Genomic DNA, 22,631 nt, shown 5'->3' on the forward strand with positions numbered 1-22,631 from the left:
TGATTTATCTGATTGTGCTTGGCTTCAGCTGTGCCAATGTGCCAATGTTCCTGGACGTGGCAGGAACACACAGCAGGTATAGTGTGGTTCCAGGTGGCTCACAAGAAGGAATACTTTCAGTCTACCCACGTGTTGTAAAGAAAACCCAGCTCCGGGGAGTCCAGAGCTTTTTCTTCCCACTCCTTCGGTTTTTCACTCCCGGTGCTGCTTTATTATTGAGTTTGTTTGTGCTAGGAGCTGATGAGCACTGAGAACTTGGACATTCCTTTTAGTGTGAATATCAAGTCAATATTGTCTCAAAGCATACTTGTTTATTGCTTATTTGTTTGTGTTTTGGTCGATTTGGGTTTTATTTATTTATTTATTTATTCTGCTGTGTCTCTTGGGATTGTCTCGCCTCCCTGGTCAATTTGGTGTCAGGAATTGGTGACTTTTGTCCTGTCAGTGTGGTGCACATGTTGTTCTAATCAGTGCATTGCTTAAGGTTCATGAGCTTACTTAATGGGCTCACTGGAGTGAGGGAGATGTTTATTAGGACCTGTTGTGAAGGACCGGGAGCTGCCACTCTCCCTCTCTGTGTGAGCTGTGTACAGTGTCTGGGATGCTGAGGAGGGCAGGTGCCATCCACGTAGAAGAACTGAGGTGAGGGATTTGCACCCTTGGAAGGTCCCAGCTCTGTGGAGGGATGGATTTGTGGTGGGTCCTGGGTGACCCAGTACCATCAGTGTCAGCAGCCTGGTGCTGCTTTGCTTTTTCTCCCACAGGCAGGAGTTATGGAAGGTCATTGGACTCTTTTGCTGTCCTGGGAGTCACAGGAACGCTGTGAGTCGGAGATGACGGAGCATTAGCATCTTAAATCTCCCATGTACCACATCAAGTGACAGAAAGCAGCCTGTCAGGGTCTGGAATTCCCCCCATCAGCCTCCCAAGGAAAGGTGTTGCTGTAGCCTGAGCCTCTGTGTTCTGACCAGATCCAAACAGGTGCTTTAACTTGTGTTGGCCTTGTTCCTACAGGCAGCCCAGCCATGGCTCACCGAAACCTGACTTCCACCAGCCTGAACGACATCTCAGACAAGCCTGAGAAGGACCAGGTAAGCTCCAGGTCCAGCCTTCACTTGAGGATGTGTATGGAGAGGAGCTGGGTGTTGAGGAAAGGGCTCTCTGTACCTTAGCATGGAAAAAGAAGAGGGTGAACAAGCATTTTTGAGCCCTCTGACTGGATCCTCCACTTTTTAAGCACCAGCCCTTGAAAACAGCAGGTTAAACTCTTACAAGGTCTGAAGCAAGTGACACCACATACACTGCCTCTTGCTGATAGCCATGAGAAAGGAGGGAAAATATCCATGGCCTGATGGAGTTCTGATCCTCTTCCTGCTGAAGAATTACAAGGGTCCTGCAACACCCCAGGACGAGTGTTCACAGGGACTATGGGATAGAGCAGGAGCACGCAGGGGGCACATGTCCCTGCTACAGCAGCTGGTGGAACAGGGAAGGTGACTGTGCTGACAGGTGACATGGAAGAGCAGCTCCAAAGTGGAGTAATGAAGTTAAAATTGGCCTTTAGTACCGAGTCTCCATGGATCTGACCCCTTTCTTAGACTAGGGTAATGTTTGTGCTGTGGCATACGGGCTGTCTTTGTCTGTGCTTCCGTCCTTTCCGAAGGCTGCCGGCTCTGAGGGGTAAGAGTGAGTTTATTCCAGCTCTTAGAAAACTGGTGGCTGAATGAGGTCTCTGTGCAAGTTTCAAAAAACCTTTTGTCTGGGTTCAAAAAGTGGGTTATTCTCAAAGTCCGGCTGTTTCTTTCGGAGAATCCCTTTTTTTGCCCGCCTCTTTCAGCATTCCCTAGTCCCATGGTGATTCTGAATGCAAATGAGAGTCCCTTTGGAAAATTATTTGGGTAACACAGCATTGCTGGCCAGTTGAGAATGACTCCAGTCCTTCAACAATGCCTGGTCACAACCGTCTGTAGGCACAACCTTAAAGGGACACAGCAACATAATCAAGGTAGAAAAGTGAGGTCAGAGTAATTAAATATTTTAAAAATAAATAGATATTCACATAAATAAATATACTTTCATGGAAAGAGAAGGGGGGCAGAGTGTTTTGCACTGACCTCAGTGTCATGCAGTGTTGTAGCCTCATCTGTACTGACCGGGTTTCTAAAATACCTGGATTCCTTTAAATTCACATAGCCACACCTGGGGAAAGAGGAAGATTGTAAAACAGCTTTTTGTTGTTGGACAGACTGCTGGTTTATATTTTTAATCCCATTATAACTGGGGTTTTATAGCTAGACCAGCCCAAAGCTGGGGCTGAATATTGCAGCAGCTTCACAGCTCTCAGCAGTGCAGACAGGCCCCATTGCCCCTCCTGCTCCAGTGTCTCTGGCCATACAGATAATGGACTTCTTGTGGAGAATTGGGTATAAAAATAGACGTTTTGGTAACACTAATAGGAAAATCTGTTAATAAATCCAGTTTGGGAGCACACTCCAAAGTTTTTAACTTCCAATGTAGATAATGCCTGGCTGTTGGTCGTCAGAACCATTACTTGATAAGTGTCGAGTTCCAAAAAGCCTCTCAGTTAATTAGCCTGTGTCCTGCTGATGAACTTTGCACACTGGGAGCCATGTCCCCTACGCCTTGAGAAATCACCTTAGAGCTCAGTTTTTGTTGCTGACTGACTCAAACTCCTGCCTTGATAAAGTTTGTGGCATTGTGGTGATGCCTGGCAACTCCCTTGAGCAGAACTCAGCGTGCCGTACCGGGGGCTCAGCAATAATCCATCATGTTTCCACAACAGGAACTGGAAAGGGAACAGGTTTTCTTGCTTTGGCAGCAGAGTGACTGGCTTTTGTTATTCAGGCATCCCATCTGGGAACTGGACAGTTAGTGAGGCCATACAGGGAGGTGGGAGTCTGCTGGAGACACAGAATATTCCAATTTTTATTTACTCATGTGAATAAGAACTGCAGCCGGTGAGGTCAGTTTACAACAGTTGCTTGGAGCAGGACTGCCTTCCTACATCCTTAATCAGTCCCTGGTTTTGCAGAGATAGAGGATTGTGTCCCCATGCTTTAAAGGAAGGAAGGCTTTGAGCTAACTTATCTGTACATTTGGGAACTTTCCTGACTTCCTACATCCTTAATTTTCAGTTTTGCAACCTTTAATGCTATTTGGAATGGTGCAATTAACAGTATAGGTATTTTGTAGCCAGATTATTCCTTTAATCTGTGGCTTCCCTGCTCCTTTCCTCTGGATATGTTGTAAGGTTCAGGTTTCACATGGGCTCGTGCCCCTTGGACAGTTGCCTGTCAGAGATCTGAGCTGTCAGAGAATCCTCCCAGACTCATCCCTCCTGCTGCTCTCCCAGCAGTGCCAGGCAGCTCTGCCTGGCTCAGGGGTGTTATTTATGAATACTGAATCAGGTAGTTTGCATCAGCCGGCTCTCTCTGCCATGGGAATGATGGCTTGATCCTTTGGGATTGCAAAGAGGCTGGCTCAGCATCCCCAGCGTCCTGCAGGAGCCGGCAGGGCCCTGACTCAAACCGCTCCGATGAGAAAGAGCTTCAGTAGCGGCCCACAGACTTGGGGGTTGCTGTTTTGTCATGTCTTTGCTTTGGGCTTGTTTGGAGTTTTATAAGGATAATTAGGGAAGAGGAGCTGTATTCCCTTTCATTGTGTTTGTGTTGGCAGAGCACTGCTCCTGAGGTCGCCGCAGCACGGAGAAGGGATTTGCCTCCGTTTGTTTTATTTTAGGAGATGTTGGCTGCAGGTAATGGCCTGGGCATTCACAGCTGGAGAGACAAGTAGTGGCACTTTGGGACAAATTGTACTTCTCTTCTGTTTTCTAATTAATACATGAGCATCTAGGCTTCTTGCTCTCTCCTGGACTCCCAGCTCTCTGCTGCCAGATGCATCAGTGGTGTCGGTGCCGTGTCCGTAAAAGCAGGGCTTCTCACGGCAGTAGAATTCCTGCAGCTCTTGAAGGTCAAGCTCTTGGATCAAGATTTTCTTTAACTCTGTATTCACAGAATCCCAGACTGGTTTGAGTTGGAAGGGACCTTAAAGCTCATCTTGTTCCGCAACCCTTCCGTAGGCAGGGACACATTCCATTATCCCAGGTTGCTCCAAGCCCCATCCAGCCTGGCCTTGGACGCTTCCAAGAATGGGGCAGTCACAGCTCAGTAATTCAAAAAACATTTAAAACTCTTTTTTTCAGCTTATGTGTGAAGGAAAGGGGTTGAAAGGAGTCCTCTGGTGCCATGGTGCCAGCAAACCATAGGAGACTGGGGAAGTTCCTACTGCTGTTCCCACTCCGGTCCCTCCTCCCGTGAGAAATCCTTTGGCTATGCTCTATTAGAATGTCCTTGGCACCTCTGAGTGGCTGAACCACCAGGACTCCTCCAGTGCTCAACATGTAAAATGAAGGAACATGAAAGAAAATCTGTTTTCCCAGGGACCTGCTAATCCTGAGCTGATGCAACAGCATATAGAAAAGGAATGTATGTTGATATACGGGGAGTTTCCTGACACGGCGTTATCTCCGCTTCCCAAGGGCTTGGAATTGGGACAAACCTGGCTCTGAATGAATGTGGTCAGTGAGAGGGAGGCACAAAACCCTCCCTATTTGTTGTGGTGTGGGCACTGTGTATTCAAAGCAGTGTTTCCATATCAACAGGGGATCTGTGCCAAAGCCAGCACTGCAGTTAAAAAAGAAATTGGCCTTGTTGAGAGAAACCCTCCTGCCTTTCCCGGGGACCAGTAGATGGGGAGGGCACTGGCAGGATCCCACTCTTGGGAATGCAGTCCAGTGATTGATAGTGGGAGCCATTCACTGCTTTTCCTGTTTGAACATCTCCTCACCTCCACAGTTGCAAGCAGACATTCCCAATTTTGAGGTCTGTCAGCCTGGGTGACCCACTTTCACTCCATGGAGCTCCAGTGGAAATTATTGTTTTCCAGTACAGATCACTACCACCTTTCTGGAGAGAAGGAAGAGTTTCCAGGAAGTTTAGTTAACTGGGATTTCCTTTACTTTGGCTGTTTTTTGTGATGCAGAGAGCAGTTTTGCTTGCCTGGTTTCTCCCCATATCCACAGTGCACTGCTAAAGTATCCCTGGGTGATGGAGCAGCCTGGAAGGTCCCCCTTGAGGCAGGTGTTCATGGAATAAGTTATGGGAAAGACTATAAGCTATATGTAAGCAGATACAAAAAGCAGAGAGACAGAGGCAGGTTCAAATTCCTGGGGGAATTAACCTTCCTTAAGTGCTACTTAGGAGTGTGTACTTAGGAGCTGCTTTCATTTCCGATTGATCCCCGAAGTGATGATGATTGGAGTGTGCATTTAAGGAAATTGGAATTTTCAGGTTGCTGTGCCTTTTTGCAACTGCAGTGCTGGAGACCTGCGGCCTTCAACACTAGTGGTCAGGTTGGAAGGATGCTCAATTTGGCAGAGTGCAGGGGGAGGTGAAGCTCCCTGCTCCCGGGTGCTGCCGAGGACTTAAATCTTTCCCAAGCTGCTTCAGAGAACGATTCAAATGGATTTTAAGTGCTGACTGCACCCTTCCCATCACCTGTCTGATAAATGATTTAAGGAAGTGGTGAGTGGTGCTGTAAAACTCATTTGGAGCTAAAAACCCCCACTATAATAGCAGCTCTTTGAAATTAGTCATGGTGGTTTGCTGTGCTGGGTGAGGGGAGACTGAAGGGGCCAGAGCCTTTGACATCGGGAGCTGGGCAGTCACAGGAGTGGAGACTCTGCAGGTCAGTTCTGGCTCAGAAAATCACCTGGGTTTGGGCCATGTGTTCAAACCAGGCCTGGTGTTGCTGAAGCATCCTTGTTCAGCAATGTGGCCAAGTGGATTTGCCACCTTCCCATTGCTTTTTTTAATCACCACTATCCTCCCAAACACTGTCTATGAAAGAACTGGTAGCACTTTTCCAGGCTTCCTCCGAAGAGCTCCTTGATGCTTATTTACTGTTTCCTCTGGTGGTGATCCTGACTGAAGCATGCAGGGATAGGATGATTCCAGCAGTTTCTTCCTGCTTAATCAATTGATGCCTTTTCCTGAGACTTTTTCCATTTTTCTCCTTCCTTGAGTTGCCTGGCACAGCTCATTAGGGATTCATAGCCCAGTTCAGTCCCTGCCCCCTTAGTGTTCCTGGCAGTACATCCTCCCTCTCCATTCACCCTTCACCAGGCACACACAGAGCATCTCCAGAGGTCACCCAGGGAGAGAGGGCGGATTGGGAACCAGCTGAGGGCAGGGCTTTCAGAAGCCTCCAACTCCAAATTAATTTTGCCGCTGCCGAATTTCAGACAAAGGCATCTCGCAGAGGCTGATTTTTAGAACTCAGTGGCTGCTGCCGCAGCGTTCTCCCATTCCCTGTTGATGACATTTCTCCAGAGTTGGAATTAGCTGACCTTTGTCAGCCTGAGGATGTGATGTTGTGGAGTGTGCGCACTTAGAGTACAGAGGTGCAGAGAAGCAGTACAGAAGTATGAGAAGAACATGCCTAACACCACTCAGTTTTCTTTTCCTTCCTCTTTCACTGCTGCAGCTGAAGAACAAATTCATGAAGAAGTTGCCCCGTGACGCTGAGGCCTCCAACGTGCTGGTGGGGGAGGTGGATTTCCTGGAGAGCCCCTTCATCGCCTTCGTGCGACTGCAGCAGGCCGTCATGCTGGGAGCGCTCACCGAGGTCCCCGTGCCCACCCGGTAAGGGAACCAGCCCCCAGGGACCTGCCTCTTAAAGTAAAAAACCTCTCACAGTAAAAACACCAGGCCAGAAGGAGGTCTTAGCCACTGCTTTCCATCCTGTGACACGGATACCGGTCAGGATTGGTGGCGTAAAGTAACAAAACTCACTGATGCTGCTTCATAATTTTCAGGTCCTGAGTCTGGTTATAAGTAAAACATTACAGAAACTTAGCAGCTCAGTAGTAAAGGGCACTATCAGTGTCACATTTAACACCTGGGGCTTTCTTCCTGCCCTTTCTGTACGGATCTCAGATTCCCTCTGCACATTTTTGCTGTACATATTGTTCCTCTTCAGCTCAGATCAGATGAAGGATTCAGTTCTGTCCCTGCTGGGGCAAAAATATATTTGGATAATCTGAGACATACAATTCTGTTGGGACTGGTGGATTTGTAACGCATAATGGCTGAGGGAAAAATGTCAGATAAATATTTTATTTATTGTGACTCGTGTTGCAAGTTGATCTGAGTCTCACAAACCGCAGTGTATCTTGTGTTCTTAAATATTTGAAGTCACTGCTTGAATATGCCTGGCTGTCTGAGCTGCCCTGTGTGAATTCATAGCAATATCACAGCCCTTGCACGGAATGGAAGTTACGCGGCTCTTGGAATAATCTGTGCCTTGTTTCTGTGTACCAAACAAAGGGAAAAGAGCACCTAGCTTTGCCCTTTAATTGTAGTAGCAGCGTTTGTATGTCTTGGGTTTTCACGAAGTGGTTTCTTACAGCCACGTCAACAACTGTTTGCACACGCTGGGTATTCGGGTAGGAGTGTGGGGACACAGAAGAGGCTTCATTTTGTAGCAGGTTACTCATTCCTCAGCATTCCTGGGCTCTGTGTGCTTCACTATTTCAGCTCCCAAGTGCAATCCCACTGACTCTATTTTTTAAGCGCGCCTCCGAGTGCTTTTCCACAGATGTAAAATTAGGTATTGTTTGCTGTGGTGGTGGGAGCTGGGAAGTTGAATCCAGGATTGCTGGGCAGCCTCATGACTCAGTAGCGTTAATCAAGGCAATATGTCCTTCCATGCCAGCATTTTTCCCAGGAAATAGTATTATCCATTTGCTGTCCTCCAAAGCAAATGCTGGCCCTAATCAAAGCAGGGAGGCTCATTAGATGGCTTTCATGAGTGATGAAGAGCCATTTGCAATGGCTGCATCCTTCGAAATTCAATCAAGGAAATCCCCTCAGGGCCCGAGGAGCTGTGATGGAGCATCTCCTCCCATGCCCCGGTTCCTGCTGTGAACCTGCACTTAAAGCCCGCAGACTCCACAGGATGCTGCAACTGGAGCCTCTGGCATGCCCACCCCTCTCTCCCCTGGGGCTTCTCCTCTTATCTTGTTAAATTATCGATTTCCTGGTAAAGTTGTGGATACCACACTGTCCAAGCTGGGCACTTTTTTCCTTCATGGTTTCTTGCAAAGCATTTTAAGTATTTCCTTTACTTAAAAGCAAATTTTTACTTAAAAGAAACGAGGAAGATTTCACAAACTCCCCAGAAAAATTATCTCCACCAGGTGTTTTCATACAGCCCTAGTAATAAAAATCAGGGAGATGCAATAGGAATTGAGATATCCCAGCCTTTCCTGAACTTTCTTTTTACTGGTCAGATTGATAAAAACCTTTTAAAACCTTTGGTTTTCTCGTGTCGGATTTAATCCCACAGCACTCAGGACTCCTTGTTTGGAGAAGCCCTGAGCTTGCAGCACGGCTTGGGCATGGCTGCTGCCAAGACAGCACAAGAGAAGGAGCTCTGTGTTTTCCTCAGAGAAATGGGCAGTCCTGCGTTCAAGGCTGCTGGTTAATGGAATGATAATGGGGAAAACGAAGGGGAATGAGCAAGAAGGAGATGTTTGTGAAGATAAGCTGCACAGACTTGCACAGTCTGGTGTGCAGTGCTGGGAAAGGCCTGTGTCTGCAGGTCTCAGATGAAGTGAAGTAACTTGCCCAAAGGTCACCTGGGAAGCGTGTGGCAGATCCAACATCAGGTTCTCCTCCCAGGCCTCCTGACTGAAGCTTTTCACTGCAAAGGCACCTTTCCTTTAGGACTTGTCTGACATTCCTTTGTTCAGGTGCCTTTAACCCTTATGGAGTTGCTGCTCTTGCTGCAGGTTGGAGGCATGGATGAGCAGGCTGGACTCGCATCTTGGTTTAGTTGCTCTTCCTCTTTTTTTTCTTGTTTTGGGGACAAGGACGAGGGGATGGTCCATGGGATCCTGTCTCCTGGACTGACCATAGCAGGGTGTCCACCCCCTAATCCAAGGTTACTGGGCTTGTATGTCCCATTGCTGAATTAGGACAAAGAATTTGGAAAATGGCACATACTGCTTGTTTTCCAAGAGTGTTTTAGTAGTGCAGGAGCATTCAGGTGCTGCTGCTCTGTGCTGGAAGAGATCCAGCTGATGGAATTATTGCAGGAGACTCTTATGAAAATGCCTGGTTCCCCCAGAGCACCGAGAGAATGCCAAGCAGCAACTCCTGAAGTTATGAACTCCTTTTTTAAAATTCATATATTTGGCTAAGTTGCATCCTGGAGTTTGGAAAGAGTTGGCTGGGGAACAGTGTGTCTTGAACGTTGTTTTATAATAACTGGTGAAACAGAGAAAGTTCCAGGAGGTGGGAGGAGAGCAGGGGACATAACCTGGGTGTGTGTGGCTTACTCACCTCCACGTGAACCTCAAGTAAAACACTTGAACGCCTTGCGAAGAACTCGAGTAAGAAGTGTTATGTAGTAATGCCAATCAGTATGTATTTATGGATCCTCTCCTATCACTTGCTGCCTTTTTTTTTTTTATAGGACTCTAAATTTTTTAAATAGAAAGTCTACTTGTTTGGATATAATACTCCTCATAAGCCATTTGACTTAGTACCTCACAATATTTTGATTTAGGGAGCTAAAATAATACTTAATCCAGTGCTTGGAATGGGAGAGGTACTTCTGGTGAGGTTATTTCATCTGTGTGTTTGCACTGACAAAGGTTTCATATCATGGTGTTTTTCCAGCTCATCAGCAGTGACTTGGATGTAGTTGCTGTGCAGAGAGATTATGTAAGAAATTAAGTGTCCAAGGCCAAGTTGGATGGGGCTTGGAGCAACTTGGATTAGTGGAAGATGTCAGGGGTTGGAACTAAATGGCATTTAGGTGATAAGAGAAATAGAAACTTTACTCACGGTATCCCAGAGTGCCCAAATAAGGAGCAATATCATCTTAGAGAAGTCCTAGAGAATTAGATAAGGGATGTAACTCAAACAAACAGGATGTAAACTAAGCTCTGTGTACCCAAACAAGATAAAGAACAAACGTTACAGTTTTTGGTGAAACACAGTGATGCTGTGCCTGCTCAGGAACTGAGGTCCAGATGACAAAGAAGACCCGGAAGGACCAAAAAAGGACTTCCAGTAGGGATGTGACTATATAAAGCAACCTAATGAATATGCATTAAGCAAGAATATCTAATGAATATGTAAATGCTTTGTGTAATAAAGAGTCCTGTCTATCTGTCATTTGGCACGTTCGATTAGAGGAGCTGTCCTCCGAACGTCCGGCACCGAATGCCCTTTTTAACACCCTCAAATTGGTGTTAAGAAGTTTGTTTCTGCTGCTTTTCAGTATCATAGGGTCATTTCCAACCCACACTATTCTGTGGTTCCATGAAACAAGTCCCTGTGGAGGTGGACAGGCTTTGTGTGTTGCACAGGACATGATGGGCCGCAGGGTGTAACCTCTGCTCCTGAGGTAGTTGGAGGCTGCTGGCAGCCTCTGCATCCCTAACAGGAACCACAACTTTTTGAAGTCATAGTTCTGTCTAGATGTTGTATAAATAATAAGCAGTTTGTTTTGCCATACTAAATGGGAACAATCTCTTGGTTTTGTCAGATTTCTCTTCATTCTGCTGGGACCGAAGGGCAAAGCAAAGTCCTACCATGAGATCGGCCGAGCCATCGCCACACTGATGTCAGATGAGGTAGGTGTCTTGGCATCTCCCATGGAAAAGGGGTTCTCCCAGGTAATGATATCTATTTCCCCAGACTGGTCGACATGAATGAGCATTCATGTAAAGCCGGAATATCCAGATGTCACCTCCTGATTCCATCTGTGGACATAGTTATTGCCTCTGGCCTCGTGGTTTTGTAAAAGCGTGACTGGAGGAGGCATTTGTGCACCGCGTGTGTTTTCCTGCTGGCAGTCACTCTTGCAAATCAACTGTGAATTAATTGTTGAATTAATTCTGTCGTGGTCTGTGCCTTGTGTCCCATTCCACCATCCCAGTATCCCACAGCCACACTTCAGGTGGTGTCATTATTTCTATGTCACAGAGTTGAAAATGAACCTGGGTTTGATAGACTAAGTAGGCGGCTTTGTAAAAGTGTCTTCTCAAATTGAAACTCCTTCTGTAGAGGAAAACTCTTTTTTTGGATAAAGAAATACATTGATTGCTTTAGTAAAATTGTTAAAGGTTAGAAATGTATGTTTTGCTTAAAATTAGAAACATGCCTGCAAGAAAGAATCTTTGTCATTGTCCAGCTGAAGGAAGGGGCTTTTCTGAGGGTCACACCTCCTCATGCCAAATGTCCTGATACTTCTTCAGAGGTTTTTGAGAAGGAATTAAGTTGGTTTTGTAGAATATAACTAGGCAGCTGCCTCTGGAGTCTGGGCTACAGAAAATGCAAACCTATTCCATGTGAAATCTCTCTTTTCCTTGCAGGTATTCCATGACATTGCCTATAAAGCCAAGGACCGGCAGGACCTGATTGCGGGCATCGATGAGTTTCTGGATGAAGTCATTGTGCTCCCCCCTGGGGAATGGGATCCAGCCATTAGGATAGAGCCTCCCAAGTCTCTCCCTTCTTCGGATAAGAGGTAATAGCAGGAGACAGTGTCCATGATGAAGGACAGTGGGCATCAGGTCTGAAAAGGTGATGGGAAGAACCAGTGCTTTGGTTGCACCAGGGGTATTTATTGAGTGACCTGCAGCTGTCTGTTCCTGCAGTTCTGTACCTTTTAAGGTGATATAGGCACATAACAATGTAGCTGTGTTCTGCTTGGTCCTTCTGACACGCCACGTTCTTGCCCAGGAAGAACATGTACTCGGGTGGGGAGAACCTGCAGATGAACGGGGACACCCCTCACGACGGAGGGCACGGCGGCGGGGGCCACGGGGACTGTGAGGAGCTGCAGCGCACGGGCAGGTGGGTCCAAGGGTTAAAAATCCATTAAAAAGGACAGAAGGTGACATGTACCTGTCTGCCACCGTGTCAGAGCAGTCCTGGTGTTGGTGGGGAGCTGTGAGCAGGGGAACAAGAGGCTCAACAGAAACATGTTTCAAGCTGGCAATGTCAGAGCCACGTGGAGTTTATAAGAGTTAAGTGCTGTCTTGTCTGGCATCGTACAAAAAGGCATGTCTGCAAGTGAGTTCCCTTGTTCTCCAAGATTATTTCCTGTGTGTTTTTACATCCAGTTCTTTTGCTGGTTAACAATTTGAAGCATTTTTCCGTGTAGCAGATTGTTTGGCTCGCCCAGCCATGGTGTCTGCCATGTGGAGAAATTTAGTCAGGGATGTAGACCAGAGTTAATCTATTTTATTACATCAACTAATATAGTTGGAGAAAAAAACCCGCAACAGACAAGCTTCCTGAACTGCAAACTGTAGTGGTCTGTTTTAGCAAGGCTTGTGTTCCTGAAATTTGTCTCTTTCCAGCTGCATCGCATGTTCAAGATATTATCTATCTTTACAACATTATCTCTGATATCCCTGGACCACCACAGCTGCAGTAAGACTGTGTGTAATGTGGTGATCTCACTCCTTTGAGATAATACCTCATTGCTGGCAGTGTCTCTGATGGCTTATCATGGTGACTTTCACTGTAAAACATTTTTCACGAGTCTCCTCTTTCTTGTCCTTGCAGATTCTGTGGGGGCTTGATCAAAGACATAAAGAGAAAAGCACCGTTCTTCGCCAGCGACTTCTACGACGCTTTAAACATCCAGGCCCTCTCAGCCATCCTCTTTATCTACCTGGCCACTGTCACCAATGCCATCACTTTTGGGGGATTGCTTGGGGATGCTACGGAGAACATGCAGGTGAGCAAGAGCTTTCAGAACCAACAAACAGCATTTCGTTCTTACTGTCCAGCCAGAGGAGCGTTTGGGCACCCACAGAGCTGGAATTCTGGATACAATAATGGAGTTGTCCTGTGTTTTTACTGCTTTCTCTGCTGTCGTTGGCTGTCCTTTGACAGATTGTACAGGAGTTACCTTAAATGGTGATTAAAAGCAGGCCAGGAGGTGGAGAAGGTGTTTGCTCTTTCCCTAGAGAGAAGTTCTTCTGATCTGCTCTCAGTTGTACCATTTCAGTCCAAATAAGTTTGCTAAGTCTGATTCAGACTTTCCATGTCTGAATCCTCTGCCTGACTCCTACAACCCCTGGGCTTCTGTCTCTCTGGTGAAAAGAACATCCTAAAATTCATAGGAAAGCAAGTAAATCAGGAGATGTGACACAGGAGAGAACTGTAAGATTTTTAGAAAGATGAATTTTGAAGTAGTGGGAGATCCTGAGAACCAGCTGGCATATCCATGGACAGGCTGGATCAGCGGACAAGGCAAGAATTGGGGCTTCAAAGGATAGCTCAGGCTAAAGGAAGGGGATTCTGCATTAACAATGCCATAGGGGCTTCATGTTAGTGGAATAACAGGAAAAATAGGAGGTTGTATTTAGACAGATTCAGTGCAGCCACATCAAATCTCCTAACAATAATTAAGATTGTAGTGACAGTGACTAAATTACTAATTTAAGCAGGTTTAATTAAGTTAAACATAGAAAAGGAGGGCGTGTATCTTTGCGCTTCCCTGTGATGAATTACAGGCTAGAGGAAGATCCAGCAGCCTGTGGAGTACCAAACTTCCTTCTCCCCTGTGCTGACAGTTTGCCTTTTCTGAGACTCAGGGAAGTCAGGAACGGAGGGGCCTCTGGGACCCATCAGTGAGCAGCACTGGGCTGTCACTGGGTAGCAGAGCAAAGCCTGTCTGCTCTGCTTCTGAATGAGGTGCAGTCTTTAAATTAGGAGGAGAAAGGGGAAATGTTACCCGATTCCAAGTTTAGAATCACTTTATTGTGAGTGGCCAAAAGCCTCTTTTGTTACCTTTGTATCCCGTGAACGTGTATTATCAAGTAGCAAAAAAAGAAAAACGGTATTTTTGTGTCTACCACATCACAGTTCCTGTGTGTTGTTGGCTGCAAAGAGTGATGTGGCTGCTGCTGGGACAGGCCCTGAGCACGGCCCGTCCCTGCTGCCTGTCCTGGGAGCTGCTCCGGCCGGTGCTTCCTTAACAGCTCGCTCCAGAGTTCTGTGTTTCTGCGAAAGGACACTATTCTTAGCTTCAGACACGTGGAAGAATGTAGGGAAAAGAGATTCCAGATGCGCTGGCCGCAAGGGCCCTCTCCATGAGTAATGCCAGAGGAGCGGAGGGGATCGGCTGTGTGGATGCCGTTCCTCACCCCGGGAGCAACCGGCTCATCCTCACAAGTCCCCCAGAGGCAGCCAGCAAATATTACTTTCCTCAGTGTAAACACTGATTTGTGTCTTTCCAAGGAAGAGAGACACAAAACTGGACTTAAATTCTTCACAATACCCCTGATAAGTCAGGGAAACTGCAGCCCCATCCCTGCAGCGTATCATGGATGGAAGGAAGGATCTGCATGTGCTGTTACTTAACGTGTGTGGCATTAATGAGGCTGCTGGTTCACACAGCTCCAGCCATGCAAATAAGCCTGGGGTTAAATCCACCCCGGGTTGTTGGGAACATGTTCCTGGAGAGGGTAATACTGATGGCTGCACGTCCTATTCAGTAGGAGATGATGCTCTTATAACTCCTTTAAAACTCAGTCAAGTGTAAATAGATTAAGAGTAAATGAGGTAAGATCAGCACGTTCTGCACACTCAGCCAGTAATCACATTTTATTGCCATTTATATTTCATCTACATTTTTTATTTTAAAAGTAGACATTGTCCAGCTACAGCTGGACATGAAAATCCAAGAATGCACCAAGTGTGCTGTTCTATCCTTCTCCAGCCAAGCTGCTTTGCCACGCGTGCCAAAGGTAATCGTAGAGCTCGTTAAGTATGGAATTTATGGCTTGCTGGTGACATCTGATGAAGTTGGGTCTTAACACGTGGCTGCTGGGTGAAACAACCTTGTTTGGTTTGTGTCTTACTTACTAAACCAGTGACTTGAAAGAGAAGCAGGTTGTTTATCTAGGAAATGTCTGCTCAGTTGGAGAGAGAAAATATCCCACATCCATTGTCCTGGGGGATTTTGGTGCCATCCTGTAGCCATGCTCTGCTACAGCTGTTTGAGGAGTCACGCAGACGTGTCTCTTTACTGTCAAAGGCTTGGAAGATCATAGAATGATACAGTGGTTTAGGTTGGAAGGAACCACAAAGGGGTCTGGTTCCGACCCCTCTGCCACGGGCAGGGACGCCTTCCACTAAACCAGGTTGCTCCAAGCCCCGTCCAACCTGCCTTTGAATGTTCCAGGAGTTCTGAAATCGTTTAAGTTGTCCTTGAAAACGCTCTCCCCCCCCTTGTCAAATATAAGATACTATATATAGCATTGATAACCTGTGGAACTCAGATATCCAAGGGGGGTTGGTGGTTATCCGGAGTAACTGTGGATCGTGTGGGACCAACACATCTCAGTGTGAGCTGCAGGAGAGGCAGAGGATGCTCTTCCCTTGCAGCCCACGGCCGGTCACCGGCAGAACCGCTCATTTCTAAAGGGTTCTGCAGCAGAAGTGACCCTTGTGCCGTGTGTCCGCAGGGCGTGTTGGAGAGCTTCCTGGGCACGGCCGTCACCGGCGCCATATTTTGCCTTTTGGCTGGTCAGCCCCTCACCATTCTGAGCAGCACAGGGCCCGTCCTGGTCTTTGAGCGGCTCCTCTTCAACTTCAGCAAGTGAGTACGTGGGGGGAGAGGGCGGGGGGGGAGGAATGTCCCATGGTAATGAAATCCCAGCCAGAGAATGAGCTGCCTGGCGGTGGGGAAGGAGGGGATTTAGTGCACGAAATGAAACATGTCGTTGTTCCCTCTTGAGATCCAGTGCAATCACATCAGGGATTTTCCCGGCACGCATGTCCCAGGGCGCTGCCCGGTGTGTGTGGCTGCCTGTCTCCGTGAGGCCTCCTGGAAAGAAATCCTTGGCCAGTTCAGTCCTCCATGAGCGATTTGCTCTATTTACAGTGTGCTGCTCCTCCCAGCCACTGCTTCCCTGGCTGCTCTGGATTTCCCATAGGAGCAAAGAAATCAATCCAGCTCTTCACTAACGAAATCCTGCGGGTCTCAAGGTTACCAAAAATTTGCCCTTAAATCTCTAATAGTTTGAAATAATCACTGTCATTTGTGAAAGCAAAAGTGCCCGTGATAGAAACAGCCCCCAGAATTCCGCAGTGGAGCTTTCCTGCAGTAAAGGCTCTTGAATTTTTTCCATTTAACTGATATAAAGAGGTTCTGCTCCCTCCCCTTTGTTGATAGCTGACACCCAGAGCCAAAAGGAGCCCATTTTGTTAGGTGTGCTCATTTACCAGTCCCACATCTGCAATACCAGGAAAATACACAGGAATCCCTAAGGGAATCAGTGGTGTCATGGATGATTTTATGCATAGGGCTGCTGATCCTTGGGCCTGTGTTTTGCGAGGAGATCATTTTAGGTTACACAGAATACACCCCAAATCCCTTGCAGCCCATGTTCATGGCACTGCAGGTTGTGCAGGACTTTTGTTCCTACACATAGGGAGGGATAGGGGCTAGGAAAAGTAGATGGAAAATTAGATTATCCTAGAGAGGGAAACTGTAAGCTGCCAAAGGGTTGCGAGCTCCACAGTGGAACAAGAGGGGAACACCTTTCTTTTCTTATTTTGGCTGGAATAAATGAATAGAGTCGGGAATGGGCATGCTGCACCTGTTGGCATGTGGCAGGCATGGCACAGCCCAGGTGCAGCACACAGCAGGAAAAAAGCAAGATGGAAAAGCACTTTGTACTGTTTTGGCAGGGAGAAGGTGGTTATTTTTAACCTGAGGAGGAGGTGGTGGTTATAAAAGCCATTGTCCTAACAACCTGCCGGAGCAGAAAGGCAGGAGTTTTCAAAGGGAGCCTTTCTCACAAGGAAATTGGAACCGAGGACTGTGATTTTTCTGTAATGCATTTGTGGTTGTTCCTATTCACAACGTGCTGTTCCCTCCTGGGAGCAAAATTAGAAAGACTTCCCATCTACTGACTCATTTGAAGTGTGACTTGTGTGTGTGTGTGTGTGTGTATGGAGGGATTCCTAAAAGCACCTTGTGGGCCCAGACATGTGCCTGGCTTTAGGTGCTCCATGGTGCCAGCGTGGGGGGATCGATGCTACAGGACACAGTGCTTTTCCACCTGCTCTGTCAGCTTCAGACATGCTGCAGGAATTTGAGGGGTAAAAGCCAAACTAATGTAGTTTGAAAGTCTTTGAAGTTCTTCAGTGGTGTGCAGCCAGGGTGTACCTGGGCTCCTGCCAGCCGCCTTCACGTGGATGGCAGCTCCTGCCCCCTCAGGCACAGACTCCGGATATTTCAAAGCTGTCACTGGGGTCTTTTGTTATTATTTTTTCTCCTTCTCTTTTTTTTAAATCACTTTGTTTCTTACTTGCTCCTTACCCTCTCCCAGGCCAGGGCTCCTTGGCTTCCAGGGCTGGGGCTGCCAGCCCCAGTACCTCCCACTCCCTTCCTTTCCCAGAACAGACAGTAACCTCCCTGCCACGTCCTTATCTGCGCCAGTGTCCCCTTTTGGCACTTATTCACTCCTGAAAGCCCACCTTTGGACTCTGTGCCTGCATGGCACTGCAGCCTCAAGCAGCAAACACAGGGCCATCATTCCCAGGAGGGAACAGTGCAGTTGGCTCCGTGGTTCTCCTCAGCCTGCCAGTCCTGGCACCAGGGTTTGTCACAGGATCACAGAACATCCCAAGTTGGAAGAGACCCACAAGGATCAGCAAGTCCAATTCCCTGCTCCTGGCAGGACTACCTAAAACTAAACCATATGACTGAGAGCATTGTCCAGATGCTCCTTGAGCTCTCTCAGGCTTGGTGCCATGATTGCTTCCCTGGGGAGCCTGTTCTGGTGCCCGACCACCCTCTGGGGGGAGAACCTTTTCTTTATGTCCTGTCTCAGCTTCCCCTGACGCAGCTTCATTCCACATAACATCTGCTTTGTACTTCCTGATCTTGTCTAACTCGATGTTTTCCTTTCTTGCCACCCCTGTCTTGTTGCAGGGACAATGACTTTGACTACCTGGAGTTCCGCCTCTGGATCGGCCTCTGGTCAGCCTTCCAGTGTCTCGTTCTCGTGGCCACCGATGCCAGCTTCCTGGTCAAGTACTTCACCCGCTTCACTGAAGAAGGATTTTCCTCCCTGATCAGCTTCATCTTCATTTATGATGCTTTCAAGAAGATGATCAAGCTGGCGGATCATTATCCCATCAACTCCGAGTTCAAGGTGGACTATATCACACATTACTCTTGTGCCTGTAAACCAGTAGATCCAGGTAAGAGAGTGTTTCATTACCTCTCCAGTTTGCAGGTAGTAGGTGGCATTTACTCTCTTTTTCCTGCAGCCCAGATAATAGGTAGATTATTCCTTCTTTATCGGCTGTCTTCAGATACCCTATCTTAGTTTTTTTTGGAAGCTGAGGGGTGAATTTCACTGTATGTCCCAACTGGAATGTTTGTATAGCCAACCTTCCTGGGACTCCTCCTGTGAGCAGCATGACCAGTAGAGAAGCTTCTCTGCACCCTTGTCTCCTTGCTTCCCTCTGGCTGTCAGTTCCAAATGGCATTCCTCTGAGAATTCCGTGAAGGGGCAGAAGTGGTGGCCATGTCACTGCCATGGAGATCAGGTCACTCCTGTTTCAAGTGCTGGAGCTGGATTTATTCAGGGTGTTACCCAAACATGGGTGGTTCCCAGCTCCTGGTTGCATGGATGAGTGGGAAAGCACAAACAATTCCTCGCTAAGCGGAAGGGAAGTGTATCCAGAGGGCAGCCTATCCCCAGAGCGTGGGCTGCACGGCGGATAGAGCCTGTGTGTATAGGTCTGGGTACTCAGCCGGGAACAAAGGGAAACAAAACCCAAATCCAAACAGAGGGAACACTGGCTGTACCATTAGGGAAGCAGGGACCACTCCTTGGATCCTACACACAATGCGGAGTGAGTAGGAAGCTTGGTCTGTGCTCAAAGTAAACTGCAGGTTACCTCAGCACACCTGTCCAGCAGGAAAAGCTGCTGGCTGCTCCTCACAGGTGTCAGGAGCCGGTTCCCTTGGAGCCGGGTGCCTGCCTTATTTATTAAACACAGGATCTTGGCGAGCACATGGATGCTGCTCTGGTGCTGCCTCCATTGGAATGGCACGGAGCCAGGACGGTGGGAATGGTCAATGCCAAGTCTCCACTTCCCGTTGAAACACCTGTGGCTCCCCAGACAGCAAAGGAAAAAAAAAGTTTATTTATGTAAAACCTCAGTAAAACCGTGAGGGCGGAGGTGGCGAGCCTGTGTGCAGCAAGGACTGCATTCCTAAATGAAATTTCAAATCCATGATTCCTAATGCTGCAAAAGCCAGAGGAAAACGTGTCACTGCCACAGGGAATGCTGCTCCTTCTTTCAAAGGAATTATCCCCATCCTGTTGATTTCAATTACTTGCCATCTTTTTGTTTCTTTTAATTCAAAAAATGTGTTTGTGCTGGATGCTAAAATGCATTTTGCTTTTCTGGATATCTTGGGGGTTGTGCTTACATTTGAAATTAATCATTAGAGTGTTCTGTGGATATTTAGTTTAATCCAGAAATCATTAGAAAAATATTGGAAACCCATCAAATGTTATATTGTCTGTCTGGTTTTCTGGTTTGTGTGGGTTTTCTTTTTTTTTTTTTTTTTTTTTTTTAAACCACAAACTCAAAAAAAAAAAACCCTCAGTTAGGTTTGGATTATGTTTCACTTAACCTTTTCTTTCAGTTTTGTGAGTGATTGATGATTGAAAGCTTTTGAGTCTCTCTGAAACAACACTTGTGACTCACTTTACTGGAGCAAAGAGGTGGCAAACAGCTTGATGGAGTCAAGAAATTACTTATTAATTGGAATTTTCTCTCCTCCCTAGCTGTTTCCTGCATCCTGCTCACCATACACCCTTTTCTCTTCTCTCTTGCAGTTAATAGCTCGTTCTTTAACAGGACAGCGGTGCTGTCAGACGATGAGCTGGTCTATTCCTCCTCTGAAATGGTGAGTTCCCCTTGGGAGGGCACGGATCCCATGGGCTGCAGAGTCTCAGTGGTGAGCTTTGGATCGTGAGAAAGAAGTGGAGCTTGATGGGTCACATCCATTTGTGGGGGACATGTGTGAAGGAAGTTGAGACACAGAGTAATATCTCCTTTTAGACAGACACCGGCAGGAAAATGGTCTCACCCAAATCATTCTGTGATTCCCTTTTTTTCCTGCAGGACAACACCACCATCGACTGGGCTGCTCTGACAGCCAAAGAGTGCTTGAAATATGGGGGAAAACTTGAGGGCAACAGCTGCGACTATGTCCCTGACATCACCCTCATGTCTTTCATCCTCTTCTTCGGCACTTACACCTGCTCCATGGCCCTCAAGAAATTCAAGACCAGTCGCTATTTTCCCACCACTGTAAGTATCTCCTTTCACCCGAGCAGTCTTCCCGAGGGCAAGGGTCAGCCTTCCTTTTGGAGTAGCTGTCACGCACACAGGGAGGGCTGCTCTGCAGGGAAGCCAGGTCGGACTGGTTGGGATAAAAACATGGAACTGGTTAACCAAGGTATGCCTGGGATTGCTCCCAGCGGTTCTGGAGGGCACAGCTAAGGCACAGAAGAGCCAAGAGGAGCCATAATCTCTCCTGGGAATGTAGCAGGCGTTTTAAAGGCGCCAAAGACAACACTTCCAAACCTACAGGCACCTCTCAGGTGCATCTGCTTGTTTTGTCCCCTCAGGTGAGGCTCCCACTCCGGGCGTGCGAGCCGGAGCTTTCCGTGTGTGCCAAACCCGTGTTTCTCTCTGAGACTTGCCCCATTTTTGGCATTCTGACACACAGGGATTTATCCTGCATGGATGTTTACTGTTCTGCTGTGTTACAATTGAACCTCTCTTACTTTTAATAAAAAGGAAACAAATTCCATCCGGGCTGGAATGCAGCTCAATTTATCTGTAACCATGTGAACCCAGGAAACCAGGAAGGAACAACGGCTCTGGAAAGCTCACACAGTTCCAGGCAAGCACAGTGGCTCCTGCACAGTTAAATTTTGGGATCTGACCAGTGGCAGCTTTAAGTTGTCATATTCCAGTGACTTCAGGAGAGCTGCAGTCTTAGGGATTTAGCTGAGAAGCCTGGTTTGTTTTCCTGTCAGCTTAGGTTGACTTATTACTTGAACAGCAAACAACGTAATCCCTGCCAGTCATACAGAGTATCTTATTTGTGGACATTCGTGTCTTCCCATCTCCTAAAGGGAATTTTTTGACTTTGCATTGTGTTGTTTTCATGCTCCCATTTAGGCTTTCAGACACCACAGTAAAGTACCAAGGCACTTGTAGGCAAATGGCGCCAGACATGACAGTGGGCATCTTTGTGGAAGAAGGAACGCTGAGTTTGTCTCGCCACAAGGTCTCATGTAGACACTAAAGCGTGGGTGAAGTGGTGTTTTGTGGTGCTCACTCCTGCTGTTATGATACCACCTTCTCTTTCAGGCCCGGAAGCTCATCAGTGACTTTGCCATTATCCTGTCCATTTTGATCTTCTGTGGAATAGATGCCCTGGTTGGTGTGGACACACCAAAACTAATTGTGCCAAGTGAATTCAAGGTATGTCATTGTCAGGCCTGTGGAAGGGGTTCACTTCCCTCTCCACCTGCCCTGTATGGAATGACTTGCCCTCAAAACAGGAACGTAGTTAGTGCTCTGGAAAGGGCTGATTTACTCCTTTTTGTTAGCATCATTTGATTGGTTAAATCCTGCCTCCATACTTGGAACCTTTCCTTGTTAGTCGGAAGGATGAAATTGTCACAAACCTCAAGTGTCTCCCTGTAGTCCCATTGCTGGAAGTACACCTGGTTTTGGGCTGTCATCACTCCTGTATTGCACCTCCAACAAGAGCTTTCTTTTCCCTGTCCTTCACAGCCAACCAGTCCCGAGAGGGGTTGGTTTATCCCACCTTTTGGAGGGAACCCCTGGTGGGTGTACCTGGCAGCAGCCATCCCTGCCCTGCTGGTGACCATCCTCATCTTCATGGACCAGCAGATCACCGCCGTCATCGTCAACAGGAAGGAGCACAAGCTCAAGGTGGGTGTGCTTTGTGTCTTGAGCACTTGCAGGGGCTTTTCCTCCTACCACTTTGCTGCCTCATGGACATGAGCCTATTCCCTGTCACTGGCTGCTGTTTTTAAGGAGGAGAAGTTGCTTTGTGGTCGCTGTCAAATACAAGCAATAAGCTGGAGAGATTTGGGACATACCAAGGGCATAGCCCCAGTTGGATGTTATTTAAAGAAGAGCTGACACAAAACAGCCTAGGATGTAGCTGTGTTTTTAAAATAAACTTTCCAGACTGGTGCTATGCAGTTTTTCGTGCCTGTAGGGTTTTTCCTTTCCCTGCACAGTCAGTTCTATTGAAAAATATTTCACTCCTGTAAAAGAAGACTCTCTCTTCCTGATAATAGAACGTGTGGTGTGACCTGTGGGAGTAAGGACCCCCTCAGAACACAGGTAATAGTGGGTCATTATTCAGATACCTGCAGCTGTAACCTTCATCAGTTACAGGGAGAGCTGTTGGAAATGGGAATGGAGCTTTTG

At 47.2% G+C, this 22,631-nt stretch overlaps 1 protein-coding gene across 8 annotated transcripts in view; it reads left to right on the plus strand.

The window, feature by feature from the left end:
* The window catches only part of SLC4A4 (solute carrier family 4 member 4), a 140,702-nt gene that overhangs the window by 100,630 nt on the left and 17,441 nt on the right, over positions 1 to 22,631 (plus strand). For all 8 annotated transcript variants that reach the window (XM_064653726.1, XM_064653730.1, XM_064653724.1 and 5 more), the window contains 12 exons: positions 1,015 to 1,091; positions 6,565 to 6,722; positions 10,639 to 10,726; positions 11,468 to 11,622; positions 11,838 to 11,951; positions 12,669 to 12,843; positions 15,581 to 15,714; positions 18,058 to 18,329; positions 19,985 to 20,055; positions 20,274 to 20,462; positions 21,534 to 21,647; positions 21,963 to 22,124. In XM_064653726.1, coding sequence (XP_064509796.1) covers positions 1,015 to 1,091; positions 6,565 to 6,722; positions 10,639 to 10,726; positions 11,468 to 11,622; positions 11,838 to 11,951; positions 12,669 to 12,843; positions 15,581 to 15,714; positions 18,058 to 18,329; positions 19,985 to 20,055; positions 20,274 to 20,462; positions 21,534 to 21,647; positions 21,963 to 22,124 — 1,709 coding nt within the window. The remainder of the gene's footprint in view (positions 1 to 1,014; positions 1,092 to 6,564; positions 6,723 to 10,638; positions 10,727 to 11,467; positions 11,623 to 11,837; positions 11,952 to 12,668; positions 12,844 to 15,580; positions 15,715 to 18,057; positions 18,330 to 19,984; positions 20,056 to 20,273; positions 20,463 to 21,533; positions 21,648 to 21,962; positions 22,125 to 22,631) is intronic.

Source organism: Pseudopipra pipra, chromosome 4 (genome assembly GCF_036250125.1).
Source record: "Pseudopipra pipra isolate bDixPip1 chromosome 4, bDixPip1.hap1, whole genome shotgun sequence".
Taxonomy (NCBI): domain Eukaryota; kingdom Metazoa; phylum Chordata; class Aves; order Passeriformes; family Pipridae; genus Pseudopipra; species Pseudopipra pipra.